This window comes from Castor canadensis, chromosome 9, assembly GCF_047511655.1.
Source record: "Castor canadensis chromosome 9, mCasCan1.hap1v2, whole genome shotgun sequence".
Taxonomy (NCBI): domain Eukaryota; kingdom Metazoa; phylum Chordata; class Mammalia; order Rodentia; family Castoridae; genus Castor; species Castor canadensis.
Genome location: NC_133394.1, coordinates 9,270,142 through 9,294,206, shown reverse-complemented (window position 1 = coordinate 9,294,206; position 24,065 = coordinate 9,270,142). Strand labels below are relative to the sequence as shown.

General features: G+C 35.6%; 1 protein-coding gene across 3 annotated transcripts in view; it reads right to left on the bottom strand.

The window, feature by feature from the left end:
• Nucleotides 1-24,065, bottom strand: part of Naa15 (N-alpha-acetyltransferase 15, NatA auxiliary subunit) — a 78,146-nt gene that overhangs the window by 22,270 nt on the left and 31,811 nt on the right. For 2 of the 3 annotated variants that reach the window (XM_020171481.2, XM_020171482.2), the window contains exons 2-14: nt 19,488-19,572; nt 17,546-17,650; nt 14,750-14,907; nt 13,606-13,740; nt 12,189-12,342; nt 10,740-10,859; nt 9,122-9,217; nt 8,868-8,974; nt 6,562-6,634; nt 3,533-3,702; nt 3,227-3,379; nt 2,359-2,487; nt 974-1,187 (exon numbers count right to left, since the gene is read on the bottom strand). In XM_020171481.2, coding sequence (XP_020027070.2) covers nt 974-1,187; nt 2,359-2,487; nt 3,227-3,379; nt 3,533-3,702; nt 6,562-6,634; nt 8,868-8,974; nt 9,122-9,217; nt 10,740-10,859; nt 12,189-12,342; nt 13,606-13,740; nt 14,750-14,907; nt 17,546-17,650; nt 19,488-19,572 — 1,699 coding nt within the window. Of the gene's footprint in view, nt 1-973; nt 1,188-2,358; nt 2,488-3,226; nt 3,380-3,532; nt 3,703-6,561; nt 6,635-8,867; nt 8,975-9,121; nt 9,218-10,739; nt 10,860-12,188; nt 12,343-13,605; nt 13,741-14,749; nt 14,908-17,545; nt 17,651-19,487; nt 19,573-21,320; nt 21,378-24,065 lie in introns of all 3 variants that reach the window. The other variant, XM_074041186.1, reaches the window with a different exon arrangement.

Below are 24,065 nucleotides of genomic sequence, written 5' to 3'. Positions count from 1 at the left end.
GAGATTCTTTCTCTAATACTTGCCTAGGGAAGACTTCTCCCTATGAAAATGTTGCATCAGTGATGGGTCAAATACTAAGTTACCAGACAATTTTCCTAGTTTAATTCTAAACTGACTTTTAATGTTCAAGTAAATTCGTCTTTTAGTAAGCTAATTATAAATTAGTATTTCAAAAAGGGGTAACACTAATGTAGCGTTCCTATACTAATAACATAGTAGCAATTTCTAGTACTCCAAGAACTCCAAAGTAGTTAGCTGGATAAATCAGATATTAAGTATAAGACTTATGAAACACAAACTTTTGTGTGTGTGTGGTGCTGGGTTTGAACTCAGGACCTCAGGCTTGGTAGGGAGGCATTACACCACTTGGCCACTCCGCCGGCCCTGCTTTGTGAAGAGATTTTTCAAGATAGGTTCTCGTGAACTATTTGTCTGGAACTGACTATGAATTGTGGTCCTCCTGATCTCTGCCTCCTGAGTAGCTAGGGTTATAGGTGTGAGCCACTGGCACCTGGCCAGAATCTTCTTAAATGCAAATGACTAGTTACAAATTAAATCCCTGGACCTTCTTCTTTGGAAATGCTCTGCTTAGTCAGTAGTACATCGAAGCCTCTCCAACACTCCCCCCACCCCCATAAGAGTCAAGCTTTGAAACCTTTTCACAATGTTACATGTTAGCTCACTTGCCTGGCCTTGGGTTCAATCCCAAGCACCACAGAAAGTAAACAAAAATAAAAACAAACACACAAAAAAACTGAATTTTATCCAGTGTATTTTGAAAGTACAAAAGTAAGCAATACTATTCTTTTCTTGATTAAAGAAATTCACAAAACAGCCATCATATTCTATCCTTGCATAACATCTTCCCATAAGATAGATGCTCAATGTTCAGGAAAAAATCTATTAATACTCAAAATCATAAGTACACATACACACACCACAGCAAGTAATAAGAAATCTCTGAATGCTGTACCTGTATCAGCTTCATGTTCTTTATTTTCATCTGTAAGGGGGTTGTCATGAAGCTTCAAATAGATCTCTATAGCAATTCTTGCTGCCTTGAAGTAAAATGGATGCTGTCGAAGTACATCTTCTAGTTTTAATAAGTCCACATATGATCTAAGGGTAATCTTCCTCATACAGTATGTATGAAAGTCAAACTGGTCATCAGTGATTTCTATAAAATGCTGACAAAATTACCTTTTTATTATTACAATGAAGTATAGCAATGTCTAAGAAAAATATAAAATCAAAGTTGTAGCATTATTTGTTTCTTTGGTATAAAAAATTAGTAAAACAAAAATACATAAAAATTGCAATTATTCAATGAATGCTTTGCATATCAAAGAAAATGTAACTGGCTATCAGAGAGAAAAGGATGTGACACAGAGCAGGCACTGAGTAATTTGTTGAATAAAAGGGAAGCACAATGCTTTAAATATGTGTGTGATGTGTTTACACATATATTATTTGTTCCTTAATCACAGTTAAATCATGTTGACAAAAGCATAACTGAGCGGTGTATACACTGGTATTGTGCAGCAGAGCCACTCATTAGACACTGAGATTTTACGGTTGAACTGTCTGGAAGGACTATAATATATAGTGTTAGGTAACTGTTTTGAGGACATAAGCATGAGCCCTCCGCAGTACAATGCTGGGACGTGGGAGTGAATCCCCGCGGATCATGAGTACACAAAGTAAGGAAAGCAATCAGCCAACTTCCTCACTTCAACCAACCATGGGTTATATAGTTGACAAAGTTGAAAATGTGAAAACTTAATTTATATAAACCGTTTATTGAGGACCTGAGTTCAAACCCCACAGTCAAACAAAACACAACACACAGCCCACTATTAGTGACAGAAATTAATCTAAAATTAAGAAGACTAATAAAACAATGATTTTATAAAACATGATGACTTGAACAGGATATAGAGACATTGTGAAAAGACTTCAAAGCTTGGATCTTATCAGGGGGGCTTTGATGTACTACTGAATAAGCAGAGCATTTCCAAAGAAAGGCTCAAAAGTCACTAAAAACAGAGCTGGAGGTGTAGCAGGGGTACAGGGCCTGCCTTCCAAGCACATAGAACTGAGTTCAAACTTTAAAAAAAAATTACTTAAAATAACCACAACACAAATTTTTCATAAAGTTTACAAAATTCTTATAGAAAGAACAGATAATAGAGAAGTTGACTAGAAATATACTTCCATTGTAAAAAACTGAAAAAAATGAATACTGATTTTAAAAATCATGTACTGTGAAAAATAAAGAGAAAAAAATCTATCGGATTTACCCCTACCCTTATTGTCTAGCAGAATAAAATGAGAAACCCATATGTATATGGTACTTACTCTCTCAATTTCATGACATTTCTTAAGTGCTTCACCAAATTTATTCATTGCTTTATACGCCTGGGCACATTCTGTCTGGAACCACATGCACTGCATTTCATTCAAATTTTCTACTGCTGATGTCCCTTCCTACATAAAAATCAAATATATTCAAGACCATTTCTCATCAAATATACCATTTCACCATAGGATTTAAGAAGGAAAACATGGTCAACTTATCTGAATTCTAAATAATTTTTTAATTCATTCTTTGGCTAAGACAGAATAGTTAACCTATAAAAAAATTGAAATTCTCTAATCATTAAAAATAGTAAGTAGTTTTATGGATGATGAAACAAAAGAAATACATTAACTGGGCAGTCAGGATTAATGTAAGAAAAGAACACTGGCACACAGCAGATATTCCATAAATATTAATCCCTCTAGTTCCTAAAAAATTCTTCTAAGGATCAAGCATGGTGGCTAACACCAGCTATGTGGGAGGCCATAGGCAGAAGGATGGCAAACTTTAGGCCAACCTCAGGCTAAAACACAAAACCCTCTGGGAAAAATAACATAAAAAAGGGCTGGGGTTTGGTAGAGCATCTGCCTAGCCAACTGCAAGGCCCTGAATTCAAACCCCAACACCACCAAAAAAAATCCTGAACATACATCAATATAAACTAGTTTTAAAATCCACTGAAAGATTTCTACAGAAAGAGAATGTTTTATACTAATATTGATTAAACTTTTTCTAATGTAGTGATTTAATTGAAATTGGGGATGATTTTGACATTATAATTAAAAACAAACTTTGAAAAAGCAAAGTACAAGCACAATTTGGCTCATGTCCTATCTACTCATAAGTAAGAACACTAGCTGTACAAACCCTTGTAAACTTTGAGCACATTTCTTCGGCCTCTTTAATCAGATTGGCTTTTAGCATATATTTTGCACACTTGGAGTTAATAAATCTGTCTGCTGTGTCCAGGGCCTGGGCTTCGTCCATCCACCTTGCAGCTTCTTTGATATTCCCAGCATGCTTATAAATACAAAACAAAAATAAAACAGTAAGTATACTGATTTTACTGTGCAGGTAATTTGTTACCTGCTGATAAGTAATTACGAGAAACAAATGAAGGAAAGTGTGTTCTTTCTGTAAAACACACAAAACGTTTGTGACTAATACCATTACCTTATAGATTTTAGCTTTAACAAGAAAGAGCTCTATTAGCGTAGGTGTGCTTTCAATAGCAGTGTTTATATATCCCAGAGCAATAGATGGCTGGCCAATCCTGTCATAGTGCTGTGCCAAGTAGTACTGGACCCAAAGTAACGTGGTTGGGGGCTCCTCCTTTCCATCATCTTTAAAATGCAGGGGACAGAGGGGAAGGGAAGAAATCAAGATTAGGTATATATTACAGAGAGCATGCTTCTCAATATAGTCCCTGGATTTACAAGAAAAGTAGTTTGAAAGTAATTTATACATTGGACTATAAACTCATCTAATCACATAAAATCTTTGGAAGGAACCATGTTTTCTGTATTGTATTCTTAGAGCCCCTTACTATAATGTCTTGCTTATAATAAGGACTTTTCATAGAAATATGGCTGAAAACTAAGATCAACCATATAACTAATTATCTAAAAAGAAAACTAAAATGGGTGATGGTGGAGCAAGACGTGTTGTGCCAGCACTATGAGTATGAGTGAATAGATCAGGATGTTTTTGTGGGAGAAGGGTGTCAAAAGAAATTTCGCATTTATGCTTTTGTTATTGTTGTTATTTTCTAAAAAGACTGCAAGGTGCTGGTGGCTCACGCCTACAATCCTAACTACTCAGGAGTCAGAGATCATGAGAATCAAGGTTTAAAGCCAGCCATGGAGAAACAGTTCAAGAGACCCTGTCTTGAAAATGTGCTGGTGGAGTGGCTCAAGGTGTAGGCCCTGAGTTCAACCCCAGTACTGCAAACAAAAAAACCCCCCAAAACCAAAAACACAAAAAAGGGCTGGTGGAATGGCTCAAGTGTTAAGAACGCCTGCTTAGCAAGCAAGAGGCCCTGAGTTCAAACCTCAGTGTAACAAAAAAAAAAAAACCCCAAGAACCAAAAAAAAACCTTGCACATTAAAAATTCTTCTTCAACATAAACTCCTAAAATCTGAGAATTGTTACTTGCTTTCAAAGACAGTAATATATTGCCTATTTTTTTCTAGTAAAAGCAGGATGGCTCAGTGGACAAACAATAGGAGTGGAACTCACCAACTCCCGGTTTGATAGGTCTGCAACAAAAGTGCTGCATATTCTTGGACATGTCATTGAATCTCTTCCACATTTGTAAAATATGTAGGAAAATGCTGATAATCAAAGGAACACCATGGTGAATAACCAATGAAACTATGGTGACACCATTTAGAAAGTACTTAAAATTAATCTGAGACCTAGAAACAATGACTGACTTAATACCAATATATATACCTAGGTCCCACACTGTACTGAACTTATCCAATACAGGTGGGAAAGAGACAAGTGATTCTAGATTTCCAGTGACAGTGTACAAAATAAACTAGAATAGCTTGTTATATTAAACAGCAAAAAAACTATCAACTACTATCATGGCACGTGAAAGATGAAACCAATTGAGATTTAACATATCAATTATGTTTAAATCTATTGGTTTGTAACATTTTAGAAAATTTGATTTGCTATCTTTGAAGGATGCTAAAACCAGTTCATTGTTTTGAAAGCAAGTAAAGAACTAAAAAAAGTAGAGGGTGGAGAAAAAACTGTATTTAACATGCTTTTCCTATATAAACTTAAATCCTAGATAAGCACATTAACAGGGAAAATGAAATTTCCTTTAAGATAATAACACTATATGCCCATGGAAAGTAAGCTGCTCACCCCTCCTATGTTTAAAAGAAACAAAAGCAGAACAAATGAAAAACATCTCATCAAACCTTTTTTTTTTTCTTTTAATTTTTTTTTTTCAAAACCAGAACATGTATTATGGGACTAATCACTGAAATGAACTGGACACTACAACAACTGCCCTCTTGTGTTTGTTGTTCCTTCATGGAATCCATGACTGAATCTGCCATGGACAATTTTTCGGTGCCTTATTTGACCACCCTTGTAATACTCGTCTCTTAGCCTGGGAACTCCAGGTATACTTTCTCTTGAGCTTGGCAGGGCAGCTACATTTGCCAAGAGGTCAACTTCTAAAGGTGGTAGGCCTTAGAGTCAAAGCGGTGGCACAATGTGTGCGCCTTACTATGCTGTCTAAAAGATGATGCTCCTTTATCATCTTGCTTCTGCTGCCTAGACCAAAAAGCTCATCAAACCTCTAAGTTTGTAAAAACAATTCTGCAGTAACAGAAACATTCTGTATGTGCCCTACCCAATTTGGTAGCCGTGAAATATACATAGCTATTGAGTAATACTTGAATTGAATTTTTTGTATTTAACCAGAGATTTAATTAACAACTACGGCTAATGCCCAGCAAAGAAGTCAACAGTTCTTCTTCATAGTACTGGGGTTTGGGGTATGAACTCAACAGTCCCACGTTTGCTAGGCAGGTCACTCCACTACCCAAGTCATTCCGTCAGTCCAAGATGACACAGTTCTATAGCCAACTACCAACTTACAGAAAATTCAGAGGACAGAAGGATAATGTGCTCACTTATGAGGGTACATTCAGCAAAATATGAACTAAGAAAACTAAATATATAAAATTAAAACCATTTAAGAGACTTATCAAACTCCAAGTATAATCATGCACTATGATTCTGTTTTAAGCCTCCATTTTTCAGACATACTGAAATATTCATTTATGAAACAATGAGCAGCTTGGGATCTGCATCAGGATACAGGAATACATGGAAGTGGGTGAGGCTACAGATGAGATGTTTGGACATGAATTTAAAATTGTGAAGCTACCTGATGGGTAAACAGAGGGTCACTGTATTATTACATTAGTTTTAAAGATGATCCAAAATTCATATACTTTTTTCAATAAAATAATTTAACTTTCTTCTAACCAAGTATCACCATACAATGTGTAAATTACTGGATCTTCATCTTAAAGGCGAAAAAAAATTAAATGTAGTGTGCTGATCGCCTGAATAATTAACACTGACCTGATTAAGAATTTCATAAACAAACAAAAAAATCATACTGCATTAAAATTAATGCAGCACTAATTAATTTAATGGTGAGCACTTACCATTGGGGTTAAATAGACGGCAGCTTTTTAGAGAGGTTTCATAACCTACTACTAATTCTTCTATGATTGCCACCTACAGCACAAACACACAAGCACACTTTAATAGAAAAAAAACACGGCTTCTACTCTTGTGCAAAATGTGTTATTTATGATTAAAAGACTAAATAAACACTCTTAACACACACATTCTTCCCCCCTTAACATCTGGATAAAAATTTGAAAATAAGTATTTGTGAAGGTATGCATTAAAACACAACTTTCTAAAAACTTACAGGTAAATTCCTTTTCCCTCAGTCAGAAAATAAAAGCTTTAGCTGAACCAGAAGTCAGGAGTTGGGACAAAGGCAATATTACAGATGATTAATAGTTTGAATCACTTTTATCTCAAACTACATAAATAACACCTACAATTAACATCTGCTCTTCAAGAACTAAGAATTAAATGCTATATAAAAAGAGTATCTTCCAGGACTGGAGGTGTGGCTCAAGTGAGCGCAAAGCCCTGAGTTCAAACCCCAGTTTCACAAATAAATAAATAAATAAATAAATAAATAAATAAATAAATTCCCAACTCTCAATTTCATAATCCAGGAGAAAACATTAATAAAACTGAAACAAAGAACAGTGGGATGTCTGAGGTGCAGGAGAATATGTGGCTATCTAAATGGGATTCTCCTGCTGGCACCCGTGGCTAGCGTCTATCATCCTAGCTAGTCAGGAGGCAGAGATCAGGACGATCGCAGATTGAAGCCAGCCCTGACAAATAGTTCACACAAGACCTTATCTTGAAAAATTTCACCACAAAAAAGAGCTGGTGGAATGATTCAAGGTGTAGGTCCTGACTGAGTTCAGTGATTCTCCTGAGTCTTAACTATACGTGAGATCAACATTCTTTTTAAAGTGTCAACACTGCTTTTTTTATTATTATTATTATTATTATCATTATTTTTGGTGGCACTGGGGGTTTGAACTCAGGACTTCATGCTTGCAAAGCAGGCACTCTACCATTTAAGCCACACCTCCAACCCTCAACAACATTTTAAATTTATTAATTCCCCTTCTTCATGAGAAGGGCAGGACAACTGCTTGAGCCCATGAGTTTGAGGTCAGCCTGGGCGACGCCATGAAACCCTCATCTCAAAAAACAAGCAAAACAAAATAATGCCCTTCTTTTCTTAATTCATCTTTAATCGATACCTATTAATATAGAAGCTCTTGTAGATGACCTCCCTTAACTAACTCAACAGATAAAACATGAGCTCTCTTTTATTGTGAAGAAAAGTGTAAGGTTATTCTGGCACACCCATGCTCTTTTCCCAAAAGTTGAGCTACATGTTTACTAGGATTTAATTTTGTTTTCTCAAACCTGTTTCAGTCAATTGATTTATTATCAACAGGAAGAGCTATCATAACTTAATTCAATATTATGTAAACTTAAGAATAAAAAGCACTTTCCATAAGTTGAACACCATGCAATGACTCAAAAGATAAACTAGTATATTAACCAAATTTAAGTATAAACTAGAAAACTATAAAGAAAATCATAAAACTATAGGAATCTACACTTAAGACAGCCTCACAAATATCCAATTCTTACTGTCTCAAAACTGAAAACAGGTGATATCTTATGCATGTCAAATATGCAACAAAAAAAGAAATCAGTAAGGCCCATTCTGTGGGTTGCTCAACAAAAGACAGGCAGGTAAACATACATTTATGTATTAAGCATGTTTAATTTGTTCCATCTTTCTTATTCTTTTCAGTGTATCTGATTTGTTTTTAATCTAACCAACATCTTGATGGCATTCTACTTGCAGGGAAAATAACCTAAATAATCTAATTAAAACATCCTTTAAATAAGCATTTTGAATATAACACATAGCTAAAAGAGTAAAATGACTTACTGGGACAGCAAACCAACTCTTCTGACAGAATTTTTTTTCTAACGAATAAAAATGGAAAAAGATTACTAAGCTAAAACTTAAGTTTAAAAAAAAAATCACTTCTCACTCTGACAATGAACAGATTAGAGAATATGGAGAAATCACTACTAACTTTTATAACCTACACTGCCTTGGTAAGGTATACAATTGAAATAAAGGAATGAAAACAAACACTAGATTACTGAAGAGCTAAAGAGAAAAGAAAATGAAAAGAAAGAGACACAGAAGCATTCTAAACTGCAAGCTAAGAAAACTACCTGTATCACAAAACATGTACTATTAGACAGAGCTAATCAAGAACCAATCACTCTGAATACTGAGCAAAGAAATGACAGCGAAAGGAGAACATCAGGTCTGCTTTACCTTTTCTTTATCTTTGTATAATGACCTCAAAGTATTGAAGACTGGCGGGCAACCTTTGCTGAAATTCATCCTTAGAAATTTATCCAAACATTCCTTAAACTTCTCACCTTGGAAGAGAAAAATTCTGTTGGTTTACATTTACCCAGAGAACTCTTAACAATGCAAACCTCAGTAGACATACTCACCCTTAAAGATAAAAAAATAAACTATATCCACAACAGCATTTTCATTCCTTTGCAATTATTTTCACTTACCAGATAAAAAGTTTAACGGCAGCCTTCTTGGCACCAGTCCCCTGGGATATTTAGTCCAGGCCTCCTCATATATTTTTAGCCTTTCTAACATATTAGCTGCAAAGAAAAATAAACTTACTTATTTGCTGATTCATTCATTCATTCATTCATGGCTGGCAGTTTAAATTCAGGACTCTACTGCTTGTAAGGCAAGCCCTCCAGTCCTTGAACCATGCCTACAGCCCAAGAAAAATTGTTTTTATATCTAATTGCAAGTTGTGTATTTTTCTGGCAAATCACAAATTTCTCAACAATTCTTACTACCTAAATATATCAATAATCATTTTAGAATGCTTCCAATATTCTCACATTCTAAACACACATAATTATGAAATAATTTTCTTTATCCCATTGTGAGTTAGGTAGGCTTTTAAACTCTGAAGAACATAAGTTCTGAAAAACTCAGTTTACTACGTTCCCATTATAGCCTTTAACTCTTTAGCTCATTCCATGTCTTCTTTCCTCTGTCTGAAACCTCTGGATCTATCTTCCATTTCTCTGTATTTTATGGTTTTTCTTTCATTTGGTGCAAATGTTTAAAAGCTTTCTTCAGTTTAATCTTCCATTTCATTATTTTTCCTTTCCCTCTTCATTCAGTCTGTGAAGATTTTTATTTCAATATGCAGAGTTCATTTCCCAGATTCCCAATTAGCACTTTCTCATAACTATTCATGTTTCATGGCTACAATTTCCTCTTCATCTCTACTATCCCTTTTGCTGGCACTAACAGTCATCATTCCATACTAGTGTTCTTATGACAGTTTAGAAGTCTGTTTCAAAATAATCTCCAACAAGGTTTCTCTTGCATGTATAAATGGTATCAGGAATGGCTCACTACCAGGCTTGAAGGAAACAGCTTCAAATCATATAATTTGTCTATTTTTTTCTGGGCCTGTTCCCACATGTGGACTCCACTTATGGGAAAGGACAATGGGTGGGGGTACACAAAGAAGTCTCTGGATCCAAGTTTGCTTGAGTGATGGAATTTTAACCCCTCTTCCAACAGAGGGACAGTGGTTGCTCATTCAGCCTGTCTATACTCATGTGACCCTGGGAGCCACAGTGCTGCAACCATAGCTGACCACATTCCATTTCTTTCAGTAGAAATTTCCCCTTCATGTTTTTGATGCTACTATGCATGTGATTTTTTTCTAAAGTAATTTCTTAAATTCTGTCTCATTTCTAGAAACTTTTTAGAAGAGATTCAGAGTGTAAGCAATCTGCCAAATGGAAGTATGCAATGTACAACACACAAAAAATCTGATTTTGAACCAATTCTTAACCACTGTTTATCTAAGCATGCTTTGGAGTTAATAAAATAAATATAGCAGCTGGGTGCTGGTGGCTCACACCTGTAATCCTAGCTACTCAGGAAGCAGAGATCAGGAGGACCGTGGTTTGAAGCCAGCCTGGGCAAATAGTTTGTAAGATCCTATCTCAAAAGTACCCAACATAAAAAAGGGCTGGAGGAGTTGAAGGCCCTGAGTTCAAACCTAGTATACACATAAATAAATTAAAAAAAAAATAAAAAACATAAATATAGCAAAAGTAATGAAAATTTAATTTTAAACAACACTACCTGGCTTCAGTGCTTTTTCTAAGCCTTTGTAATAGGCCCAGTTTTCAGGATTTCTCTCTTGCAGTCCTCTATAAACATCAGCAGCATCTCCCAAACGACACAATTGCAACATAAGTTCCCCTGGTCAAAATATATATATATATATACATACATTAGCTAAAATATCTGAGGAAAAAAATCTTCTAATTGTAATTTTAATTTTTCCTCAAAATTTTTCTTAAAACCTCATTATGAATCAATGTTGGGAAGTGGATGGAGCTGGTATCCTCCTGAGTTCCCAACTCCCTTAAAGAAGACTTTACTGGATTATTTTATTTTGTCCTTTTTGGAAATTCACATTACTTAGAAATGCCATCCTCTTCACAGCCTCAATTTATTCAGATAATCTGTCCAACTCCAGACCACATTCCCACATTCATTGGAAAGAAACAAATCAGATGAATGGAGAGACATAGGAGCTTCAACAGAAATATATGAGCTTCAAGATCACATAAGCTTCTAACCTACTCAGGATTTCCACTCCATTCATCAAAGGTATTATTTTCAATCCACTATGTCACCTTTCTCTCCTTCAAACTTGGACTGGGTAATTAAAAATGAACACTTACTGAGAACTTATTATGTGCCAGTGACTTTTGAATGTTCAGAGATGATCGCTAATTCGATCCTCTGAATTTTAAGAAATAGGTTACTATATTTTCTTAGTTTTAAAGCAGAGAGAACTTAAGTAAACTTAACAAGGGACTTTCACAATGCTGGAGTTAGAATGTGATCCCACGCAATTTAACTAAAAGAACCCATATTCTTAGTATTTGTACCAATGGTTCTCACCCGGGTACACTTGGCAGTATATAGACATTTTGGTTGTCACATTAGGGGTGGTGGGTGTTACTGGCATCTAATGGGAAGCAGATAGGGATGCTAAACATCTTAATGAATACAAGGTCTCTACCCCTAATAATACAAATCCCAAGTGTTAACACTACAAGCTGGAAAGGCCTGTTCTATAGTAACCAAACGTCAAATTCACTGAAACATAAAAAATAACATACTATGCTGTTTCTAACACATTTAATCCTATTTTACATAATTAAGTAATTGTTTGCTATGTTTTGGTCAAATTCTGTAATATTTTCAAAACAAAGATACTTTGAAAGACAGGAGTTTGAGATCAGCCAAGAAAATATAGCAAAATTCCTCTCAAAACAACATGAACAAAAAAACCAAGACTAAAAAACCAGATGCTTTATGGAGTCTTTTCATTCAATGAGGCCTTGTTGGCCACTCTTATCTCCTAGACCCGTGGCTGACATGAGTAACGTAATGTTTTCCACTGCCAAAAGGGTGGATGGCAGGTGGTCATCAGCAGCAACTGCATGATTTCTCAGCCTAGCTCTTTCCTATAATTAAGTTAGAATAAATGACATTCTCAAAAAAAAAAAAAAATACCTTTGGTTTCTTCTACAGCAAGTTTATCGCAAATCTGCTTTTCATAGGTACAAAGGTGTTCCAAGGCTTCTCTATATAGACCTGCTTCCCGAAGAACTTGATTTTGATATAAAAGGAGTTCACTATATTCATAATCCACTTTGTCAGGGGATGTCTGTATATGGATATAAGGAACACTGGCAATAAGAATTGTTTTCCTATGAGAAAATTATTTATACGCTCAAAAATATATAAAAACTCTAAGGATAACAACTGGTTGATAAAAACTGACTTTAAAAAAGATTCCTTAATACCTGTCTATGGAGCAATTAAGTACATAAATATTAGTTTATAATGAGCTGAATAAGAAATAACCCATAAGACCTTACACAAAATAAATGGGGAAAGCTCTTAACAGTAGAATGCCAAATAAAAAAATCTAAAAGAAATGACAGAGTCAGAGAATCCCCATTTTTCAACTGCCCTAGTAACAACTGATTTAGGAAGAATCATAACCAATGAATATTAAAATCAGTGGTGAATGTCTGCTGAGGAGCAATTTATTCATCTCAGATAATTTAGTACAAAGAAAAAAATCCAACAAGTTTCCAGGTGGAGATTCAACCTTAACATAGTGATCAAATGAAACAGATGCCACATGCCTCTGGATGTGATGAACCAAGAAGGACTCATTACCACCTCTGTAGTATCCTGCCAAAAATGCTTACCATATCTAACAATGAGGAAACGGAGGGACACTCTACAAAACCATTATCAATGTCATAAATTACAAACACCTTTAAAACAACTTCAGAACAAACTGAAGAGAAAGCATAACTATATTCAACCAAATACTGGAATGGGGAAAAAATTGCTACAAAGGAATTAACTCACACAACTAGTAAATTTTCAATATGGACTATGGATTAGATAATAAAGACTAATTTTGATAATGTGTACACTCAAGACATACAATGCCAACAACTACAGAGCTCTTATTTATTTTTTTGATAGTACTGGGGTTTGAACTCAGGGTCTCACACTTGCTAGGCAGGTGCTGTACCACTTGAGTCACCTCTGCCAGCCCCAGAGTTATTCTTAGGAAACACTTTCTGAAGCATTTACGGGTAAAAGAGCACAATGACTGCAATTACAAACATTCAAGGAAGAATTTCATTTTATTTTAGGTTGATGGGGATCAAACCCAGGACCTTATGCACAATAGGCAAGTGCTCTGCCACTGAGCTAAATTCTTATCTCGGAAGATGATTTAAATGAAGATATAGGTAGAGATGTCTTAAAATAAATGCATCAAATGTGAATTCTTATGTGGAGTTCTACTGTTTCAACTTTTCTGCAAGTCTTAAGTTATTTCCAAATAAAGTTAGCCAGACAATGAACACTTGTTTTAGTCTGACCTAGTAAAATGTCTTATTACCTGCTGTGTTTTTCTAAATTCTTCTAAGATCTTTGCTGCCATTTCATAATCTTCTAGTAAATGGTAAGCAATAGCATAACCAATCCATGATGCTCTTTGTGCAGGTCGAAGCTGAAGTAACTGATATCTCGTTTCCTTTAAGAGGAGAAAAAACATTTTTTCTTAGATTTCAGTTAAAGCAAGTCCAGCAAAATGCTAGCTAAGCAATGGTAGAAAAGTTTTAGGTATCCGTACTGTGGCTTTCTAGAGGGAAAGAAATTACTTGTGAAGAAGCACAGTGACACCACCTAACAAATCTTAGTTTCTCGTATAAAAAACTCAATCCCATAATCCTTGTTTACTTCCAGATCTTTCCATTCCAAGAACCGAAACAGACAATAAAGAGGAGAAAGGTATTTAAATATTCTTTAAAAAAAATAAGAAACAGAGAAGACTGGAAATGTGGCTCAAGTGACAAAGCATGTCCCTAGCAAGTATGAGACCCTCAGTTCAAGCCCCAGTTCTGCCAGAAAAAAACAAACAAACAAAAAAAATACAGAAGGAAAACAGCTTGACAGGTACTACCACAGCGGGGTGGGGATAATATTAAAGGAGGACTAAAAAACCCAAAACTAAGCTAAGTCTTAAAGACATTGGTCTATGTGAATATTAATGGTAATCTTTATTTTTGTTTTTTCATTATTGTTCTGAAGTTAATGGTAACTTTTTTTTTTTTTTTTTTTGGTGGTACTGGGGCTTGAACTCAGATCCTATACTTCTCAAGCCACTCCAGCAGCCCTTCATTTGTGATGGGTTTTTTTGAGATATGGTCTCTCGAACTATTTGGGCTGGCTTATCAGGAGGAACCGAGATCCTCCTGATCTCTGCCTCCTGAGTCGCTAGGATTATAGACGTGAGCCACTTGCACCTGGCATTAATGGTAATTTTTAATAAATTGATTAAATACACAATCATTCAAATCTGCCTCACAAGAAAATATTTTTAAGATATGATTATTCCAATCATAAACATATACACTAAGAAGGCGGGGATTCAATTAAACACTTTTGACAATCAAAATGGGAATTTTCTTTATCAGGAAGTACATTAAGGTCTAAAGAACAATATTTTCCTCTTGGAATAAAAAATCCTCTATTTTACTCACCCTGTAACCCTCAAGATCTCGCATTTGAATCTGTAGCAAGGAAAGGTCCCTTAAGATTTGAAGATTGTCTTTATCCCATTTTAGTGCATTTCTGTAACACTTAATGGCTTCGTCGTACTTCTTGTCTGACCTCTGAAGAAGGCCATACACATGCCAACCTAAAGAACTGGTTAAGGAGACAACCTACAAGTCAAGAAATATTATTCCAAATGATCTCCCAGGAGGCCCAGAGAACTACGGCCATTTCTAACATTAGAAGCTCAAAAGGGGTGAGGATACAAAGATAAAAAGGGTGTGATACAACAGAAAAGAGCACAGCTTTCAGAGACAGAAAATTTAGCTTAGTCTGCCTTATTAACTCTATACCTTGTATTAAGTTAGTGCATTGTTTCCTCATTTATAAAATGTAAGTAAGTCCATACAATAAAGCACAGCGGTGATGACTTAATGGGATAAGATACATAAAAGTGTTCATTAGTTAATTCAAAGTAAATACTCATTAAGTTTAATAAATTATCTTTATTACTAAAAGGAGAAGAAACAGGTGTCCACAATGTAATGCAATATCCTATAGATTTTTCCTTTGGCTAACAAGCTCCTTAGGACACTGCACAGCACCATACAAAGTTCCCGAAACACCATCACATTTAAAATCAAAACATTCATTCACTTAACATAAAAGTATTTGAAACTCATATTAATTATGGTACAGGTGACCTAGTAAAAGACACAGATAAGTAAGAAAAATGAAAATAGGTTGTAAAAATAAAACTATAAATGGGAGAAAATACCCAACTCACCCAAAACAAGTCTTTTTACTTTATCTTCAGCCTCCTTTTATTCCATCCTACTTATCTTTCCAAAATACATAAAATCAAAAGGAAACAGAAAAAATTGACTTCCCTTTCCAGAAATGCATATTTCTCTCTCAGATTAGGCTCAAATATTTCAAAATAACAACTTTAGGGACAAGGATCCTTCATAGTCTATAAAATGTCTAAGATGTAATAAATAAAAATACATATTTAATATTATAAATACTAAATGAAAATAATTCAATAATGAGAAAGTAAATCTGGCTGGAACATGGATTTAAAAACCTAAGAAGCACTGTCACTTCTCTGACTCCCATTTCTATTTTCTCTTCTCCTCTCTTCACCCCGCCCAGCATTCTATCATCAAAGCCCTCCTATATTTTCAGGGCTTCATCTCGCTCTCAAGCAGATTTACAACATTTTAACTGCTTCTAATCTTTACCTCCTAAAAACCCTATCTTTGAGCAGTTTAACTTTAGTAAGAACCCAATTAAGTAAATACATAGAGTAGAATACTGATATAATCATTAAAAATGGAAGCCAGGGGCTGGAGGTGCAGCTCAAGTGGTAGGGCACCTGCTTAGCAAGTGCAAGGTTTTTCATTTAAATGCCAGTACCATCAAGAAAAAAAAAAAAAAAAAAAAAAAAACCCACAAAAAACCAAAAAAAGCAAAAGCAAAACAAACAAACAAACAAGAAAGTCTATGAGAATCTTAGTAATTAAGCCTTTGCTGACTTTCCTAGTCCTCTGATCACTCTCAATAGACCTACTTCTGCTTTACTGGATTAATGATAATTCTTTGAATAAGCTGTAACACCTTACTTAATACTCAAAAGTGTTCTGTGTATGCTTCTAGTATTTTTCTTCACCAGAATACAAGAAAAATTATAAGCAGTATTTGTTTCATCTGTACTACTTCAGGGACCTGGTAAACACTTGATATTGTCCTGGATGTTTCAGTTCTTACAATTATGCTATGCTATAAAACAGGCACAGAAATATTTGCTAAAGACTAAAAAAACAGCAACCTGGGCTGGAGGCATAGTTCAAGCAGTAGAGGGTACTTGCCTGGCAAGTGTACAGTCCTGTACACACAAATCCAGTACCATTAAAAAAAAAAAAAAAAACCATGCTAATCTTTCTTCTGACTTCCTTTAACAAAATAAATTAAAACATATCATATACTTCATCACTAAGTCTTTGTACGATATCACAAGGAGGTGGGTATGGTTATCCCCATTATATACATGAAGAAACTGAGCCCCAAGGTCATCCAGTTCAAAAGGAGCAGAGCTGGATTTTAAATTGAAGTATACTACATTTTAAGCCTACTCTCCAAAGCCTGCGCTCTTAACCAGTACATTACAGTGCCTCTCTACTACTCCTTAGTATATTTCCTCTCTCAAAGTTATGATCATGATGAAATATGATGGATATCTGACAAAATACCTTAAACTGGATAATTTATAGACAAAGGAAATTTGCTGCTCATAGTTCTCGAGGCAAAAAACCAAGATCAATATCTGGTGAGGCTTGCTCTTCGCTTCATAGATGACACAATTCTACCTGTGTCCTTGAATGACCAAAGAGGCAAACCAGCTCCCTCGGCCACTTTTAATAAGGGCACACGTGCCATTTATGAAGGATCTGCCCCACACCCTAATCATCTCCCAGAGCCCCGACCTCTAATGGCACGGCGGTGATTAGGCTTCAACGTGTGAATGTGGGGGACACAAACATTGGGGCCACAGCAGTGCCCTCACTCCTCAGTAGTGGGAGGAGCTCTCACTACTTTATGTTTTTTAGAAAACATAAAGGGAAACATGCTAACACACCATGAAAGCAGCTGCTGCTACTGAACTGAAGAGCAAACAATTTCTTCTGCAGTCACACAACGAGAGGATTTCAAACTTCTGACTTTCAAATGATGGTCCTAGCTAAAAACACCCCTCAATATTAAATGTACACTGGAAAGGATACACACGTGACTCTTCAAGTCATTTCTCAAGCCTCTACGAACCAATTCATAAGCTTCTTCTTTCTTCCCCAGACAATTCAGTGTTAACCCTTTCATAGCCAGGGTTTCTTTTTAATGACAAGGAGGAAAAGGGAAGGTAAAAGAAATTAAACATTAAAAATATAAAAAATAATTAACAAGGTAACTATAATTTTAAAGCCAAATATTACACTGTGCTTAGAATTAAAAATTTCAAGATTACTGTGACATTTTCCAGGTTTGCACAGAATTAAAATATTTTTAAAAATGATTAAGCCAAGGAAGCATATTTTTAGACTGTAGTCTCAGAGATTCTCCTAGATTTTTTAGATAAAAACACAAAATACACGCATATTGGCTAGAAAGGCAGTAATTCATACACTGACGACATACAATCATTCTAGTCCTATTCTTAGGGGAATTCCATGGAGTGACCTTATGCAACTATTACTTTAAAATATTAAAATGGGGCCAGGATCTGGTAGTTCACAGCTGTAATCCTAGCTACTTGGGAGGCTGAGATGAGGAGGATGGGGGTTCAAGGACAGCCTGGACAAATGGCTCATAAGACCCCCATCTTCAGCAAAGCCATGTGTTCAAACCCCAGACCCAGGAAGGGGAAAGAAAAAAGAACAAAGGGCTGCAATGGTGGCACACATCTGTAATTCCAGCTATGCATGATCTTGGCATGAGCAAAAAATACAAATCCTAGATGAAAAAAACTAAAATGAAAAGGGGTAGGGGCATGGTTCAAGTGGTAAAATGCTGACAAAAAAAAAAAATCTTGAAAACAGACTCTTTAAAAAAAAATTTCTTATTTATTGACAGGCATTTTTTTTTTTTGTGGTACTAGGATTTGAACTCAGAGGTTCACACTTGCTAGGCACACACTCTACCACTTGAGCCACCCCACCAGCCCTAAGCTCATGCTTTAATACTTAAGACATACAGATCAACTACCTACAATTCTGACCTTCACAAGCTTATTTTAAAAGGATTCTTTTGAATTATTATTAAATATAAAGTAGAATATGTCAGAAACTTGATATGGGCAATCAGCATTACAAGAGAATTATAAGAAATATTAAGTTTTCAGAAAAGAAAAAAAAAAGACTTCAAATTTTATAATGCATAAAGAAATAAAAACATTTATTATGACTTATTTGCCTAAATTTAGAATTTGAAGAAAAAATAATTGGGAATACAAGATAAAGACTAAAGGTATAATCATGAGAAAGAGTCAACATGTACTTTTAAAAAATATTTTGAATGGAATAACACTTCTCAACCAACCTAATTTCAGATACATTAAAATATTGGGGGGGATGGAGTTACATTTTAGAAATAATGAGCTGTATTTCTTAAGTCTATTCAACTCTGACCTACAAAATTGTATTTTTCTCTGCTTCCTCACAAGGTTAGCCACACACTCACCACTTTCACTATTAACATCCAAGCCATCTACCTTCATGCAGGTACAAGCTTGTAAGCTCTCCATTACAATACAAATAAAATATAATAAACATGACTCAGTTTTGAAACCCTAATTAAGATAAAGTGTAAATAAAGTGATGGGTCATAAGCATAGACAAATGGTCACGTTCTGAATAAACTTACTATAAGGAATAAAATTCCTCCAGTTCAAAGTTCTAAAATAAAATTTTCTTGTACAGAATTTTACTTAAGAAAGCATACTGTCCTATTGTGTTTTGCTTTTCCTACAGAGCTAATATTCAACATAGGAATAAATAAAAGCTCAAGTGGGACTTATCATTTTCTGGACATTAAATTCAAAATTCACCATTAAATTTTACCCTCTCAAAGAAGTTAAAGTCGTACATTCTCTCTGGAAAATAAGAGCCCCAAACGGGAGGCCAAACAGATAATAAAACCTACTTACACTTAATACATGGTATCTGTTCTTACCTCCATGCTCTGCAAATTTGGGATTAGAGAGGATTTGTTTACAGAACTTCAATCCATTTCTATACTGCTTATGTTCATAACATCTCTGTCAAAACGAAAAAAAAAATGTGAAGTTAATAAGCAAAGCAAAAACTTTAAATCCTAAAGTTAAAATTTTTACTCTACAAAAGAATGTTATTTCCCTATTTTTCTACAACCCACTAAAAGGCTGCTAAAAAAAATTACTGAAGTTTCAAATATGAAAGTAAAAGGAACCTGTTTTGCCTGATAATATGGAAAATATTATTTTATAAGCACACGACAAAAACATTCACATTTGCGGAAAATAAGCATAGGTGTATAGAAAACCACCAGTTAAGTGGCTAACTGAAAAAACAAAGGTGTATATATGAAAGGGCAGCAGGATTTAGAAGGATATTTAGCTTAACAGTGAACAATATATATGCACAGGAATAAAAAGTAAGCAATCAGTACTGGCTAATCAAAAAACTGTGATATAACTATGTAGGAGGAATGAGAAAAAAAGAGCGGGCAAATGTGTAAATGAGGAAGTTCTATTTCACTTTTAATAACCCAAAGCTGATGTCTTCAGAGTCATATATTAAGAAAGGATATGCCGGGCACCAGTGACTCAATGTCTGTAATCCTAGCTACTCAGGAGGCAGAGATCAAGAGGATTACAGTTCGAAGCCAGCCCAAACAAATAGTCCGTGAAATCCTATCTTGAAAATACCTAATACACACATAAAAAGGGCTGGTGGAGTGGCTCAAGGTATAGGCCCTGAGTTCAAACCTCAGTACAGTGGGGGGAAACAAAAAGGAAAGAAAAAAGAGAAGATATATTATTCTGAAGGCTCTTTATGTGGGATTTTGAAACCCTGTGAGAGACTGGTGGTGCTATCGAGGCATGAAAGGCTAAGTGAGTGAGAAAAGGAGAGTGTGTGCACAGAGACTTAGTGGTACATAATGTGTATTTGTAACATGGCCAGCTGTGTTTCTCAATCCTTAATCCTATGTCTTTGGTGAGAGAACGTGCAGAGAGCCATGACAGCAAATAATGTGTGAACGTTCTTATACCCAAAGGACATCCATATCTGTTGGAAGACTTTGAGTTTTGTTCTTAGATAACCCCTATTAGTTGAGAGAAATGATACTTGTATTTCCCCTTTCCTTGTGTCCACTTCTGTGAATGCTGTATGGTGTGTGCTCTCTTTTCAGTGAAATACAGGGGTGGGACCATGAACATGGCTTGAGCTTCCAGTGTGCTTTGCAGGAGTACTTGGAACCGAGCTCACCAGTGAACTCAGAAGGGTGCAAATTCACTTATCTGTTCGCTATCCATAAGAATGCTGTTTGCTGCAGTTGTGTTCGGAGCTTGGATGCTTTTTGTAAGAGCTGTCAATGTTGGAAATTCTTAAATAAAAGTGATTTATATAAATTTAACAAAAAAGAAATAATATATTATTAAGCAACAATGCAAAACCCAGAGAAAACAGAACTGAGGTTGCTTGATTCTGGTGTGGGAATTCAAGGGGGCAGGGGGAAATAGACCTATTTTTCCAAAACCTTAAGTGCTTTAAGAAAATATCAACATACTTTAAGAAGTACTGTTTTTTTTTTTTTTAAAGCAGCACTGGGCTTTGAACTCAGGGCCTCATGCTTGCTAGGCAGGAGCTCTACCACTTGAGCCACTCTGCAAGCTCCACTAAAAAAATACTTGTAAAGGATTAGATGCATCATAGAAAGAAACTACGCATCTACAAAGATACAATGATTGATGACAGAGTCTTGCCCTGGTAGTTCAGGCTGGCCACGATCTCATCATCCTCTTACCTCCTGAGTGCACCACCACACCTGGCTACTTCACATCTTTTGAGGCAATAGTCAAATCTGGGAGGGATAAGGGATGATAAAAATCATAGTAGAAAAGGTACAAATCCAAAACAAAAAAAAATGTCAAATTTTACATGAATCATCAAGAAACCAATTAAGTTCATGCTGCAGTAAACTAGACTTGTTCTATAACCAACTATGTAGTCACCAACATTACTCTGTGAGTTCCGCATCTGAAAAAACAGGACATCCAAACACAAGTCTTTTCCCATAAAATTTATTTCCCACCAAGTCTTCATCATCTCAGTAGACACCCTCCCCTCAACTCAGATGGTTAAGAAAAAAGGGGGCGAGAGATACAGCTCAGAGGTAGGCTAGCCTAGTATACACAAGGCCCCAAGTTTGATCCCTAGCACTGCAAAACAAAACGAAACAAAACTGCTCCTTTTAAATGCCTTCTCCTGCCTTTGTATTTTCATCTTGTAGTAGGGCCGGTCAGTCCCAGTCTCTCTGCAATAGTTTCTTAGCTACTGCTCTGTCCATGACGCAGGAGGTGCAATGCCTTAGGGAATCAGAAGAGGGAGAGCACAAGCAGTAGCCTGGGACCTATCATTAACCATAAGGGGCACATACACATGAATTTAGTGTTATTTACTTGGCAGAAAGAATTGGAATCGTTTTGTTTTTCTTATAATAGTAAAAAACATTAAAGGAAGCTATGATATAGAGATTAAGCTAATTAAAAGGAATGCTCTTAACTTTTTGCTCTTTCTGGGAACTATATACATAGAAAGAGCATAAGGTGTTACTATTCATAAAACCATAGTTAGCTTTCTGTAATCATGTAGTTGGCCTTCTCAGATGTTGAAAAGCAAAGATGACCTTTCTGTACAATATAGCACTGGAAATTCTAGCCAGAGAAATTATGCTAAAGAAAGAAATAAAGGGTATTCAAGTTTTTTTTTTTTTTTTTGGGTACTATGGTTTGAATTTAGGGCCTCCTGCTTACTGGCAAGTGCTCTACCACTTGAGTCACTCAGTCAGTCCAAGAACATTCAAATTGGAAAATAGTAAGTTATACTGAAGCTGAGTGTGGTGGTACATGCCTGTAATTGCAGCAATTAGGAAGCGAATACAGGAAGTTCTCAAGTTCAAGGCCAGACTGGACTACAGAACAAGACCCTGCCTGTCTCAAGGGGGAAAAAAAAATGTCAAATTGTTAGGGTTTATAGATGACATTATCTATATAAACAAAACCCCAAAGCCACTACAAAACAAACCTTTTAAAACCAATAGACATGTTCAACAAAGGTTCAGGATACAAAAATCGTACAAAACTCAGTAACTGTTTAACATACCAACAGCTAATTATTTGAAATGGAAATTAAGAAAACAATCCCATTTATAATAGCTACAAAAATTTAAAACTGAAGAACAGCCAGGTGTGGTGGTGTCCAGGAGAGGGAATTCAGGAAGATTGTAGTTCAAGGCCAGCCCAGACAAAATTAACAGGACCTCTCCCTGCAACTCAACAGTAAGACATGAAGGGTCTTATCATCCCAGCAATGCTGGAGGCCATAGGTAAGAGAATCATAGTCTGAGGCAAGCTTTGGGCAAAAGCTCAAAATCCTACCTGGAAAATAACTAAAAGGTTGAGGGTAGAGCACCAGCCAAGCAAGCACAAGACCGTAAGTTCAAACTCCAGTCCAAAAACACATAAATTTAACTAAAGAGATAAAAGAACTCTACAACGAAACTATAAAACACTGATGAAAGAAACTGAAAAGGATACACGTGAACACACACACACACACACACACACAAAATGGGAACGGTATCTTGTGTTCATGTACTGGAAGAATCAATTTTGTTAAAATGTCCACATTGCACAATGTGTTCTTTATAATATATATGGAACTCAATACAAGGTCTATAAAATACCAATGACAATCTTCATAGAACTAGGAAAAACTATCCTGAAATTTGTATGGAACTGTTAAAAAAACCCTAAATAGGTAAAGCACTCTTGGACAGAAAGAACAAAGCAGGAAACAATGTATTAACCACCTTCAAAATATACTACAAAGCCACAGTAATCAAAACAGCATGTTTTTGGCATAAAAAGACACACAAACCAATAGAATACAGAACCTAAAAGTAAACAACTAACTAATTTACAACAAAGATGTTAAGAACACAGTAGAGAAAGGCCACTGTCTTCAATAAGCAGTGGTGGGAAAAGCGCAAAAAAACCAGAGTCCTACCCCTTACCAGTTACGGAATTCAACTTAAAGTGGATTAAAGATGCAGAGGTTAACACTCACAACTACGAAACTACTACGAGAAAGTGCATTAGAACACTGGAAAAGCTAAGGAACTTTAAGACAAAACCCCCAAAACACAGGAAACAAAAGCAGAATTAGACAAAAAGGATTAGTCAATCTCAAAAGTGTCTATACAATAAAGGAAACAATCAACAAAATGAATAGACAACCAACAGTGGGAGAAAACATTTAAAAACTATACATCTAACAAGAGGCTAATATCCAGAATACATAAAAGAACTCCCAAAACTCAATAGCAAAGAAACCAAACAATCCAAATTAAAACCAGGCAACAAACCTAAACAGACATTTCTCAAAAGAAGACATACAAATGGCCAACAAGCATATGAAAAAATGTTTGACATCACTAACCATCAGGGAAGTACACATTAAAACCTCAATAAGCTATCACTTCCTCTAG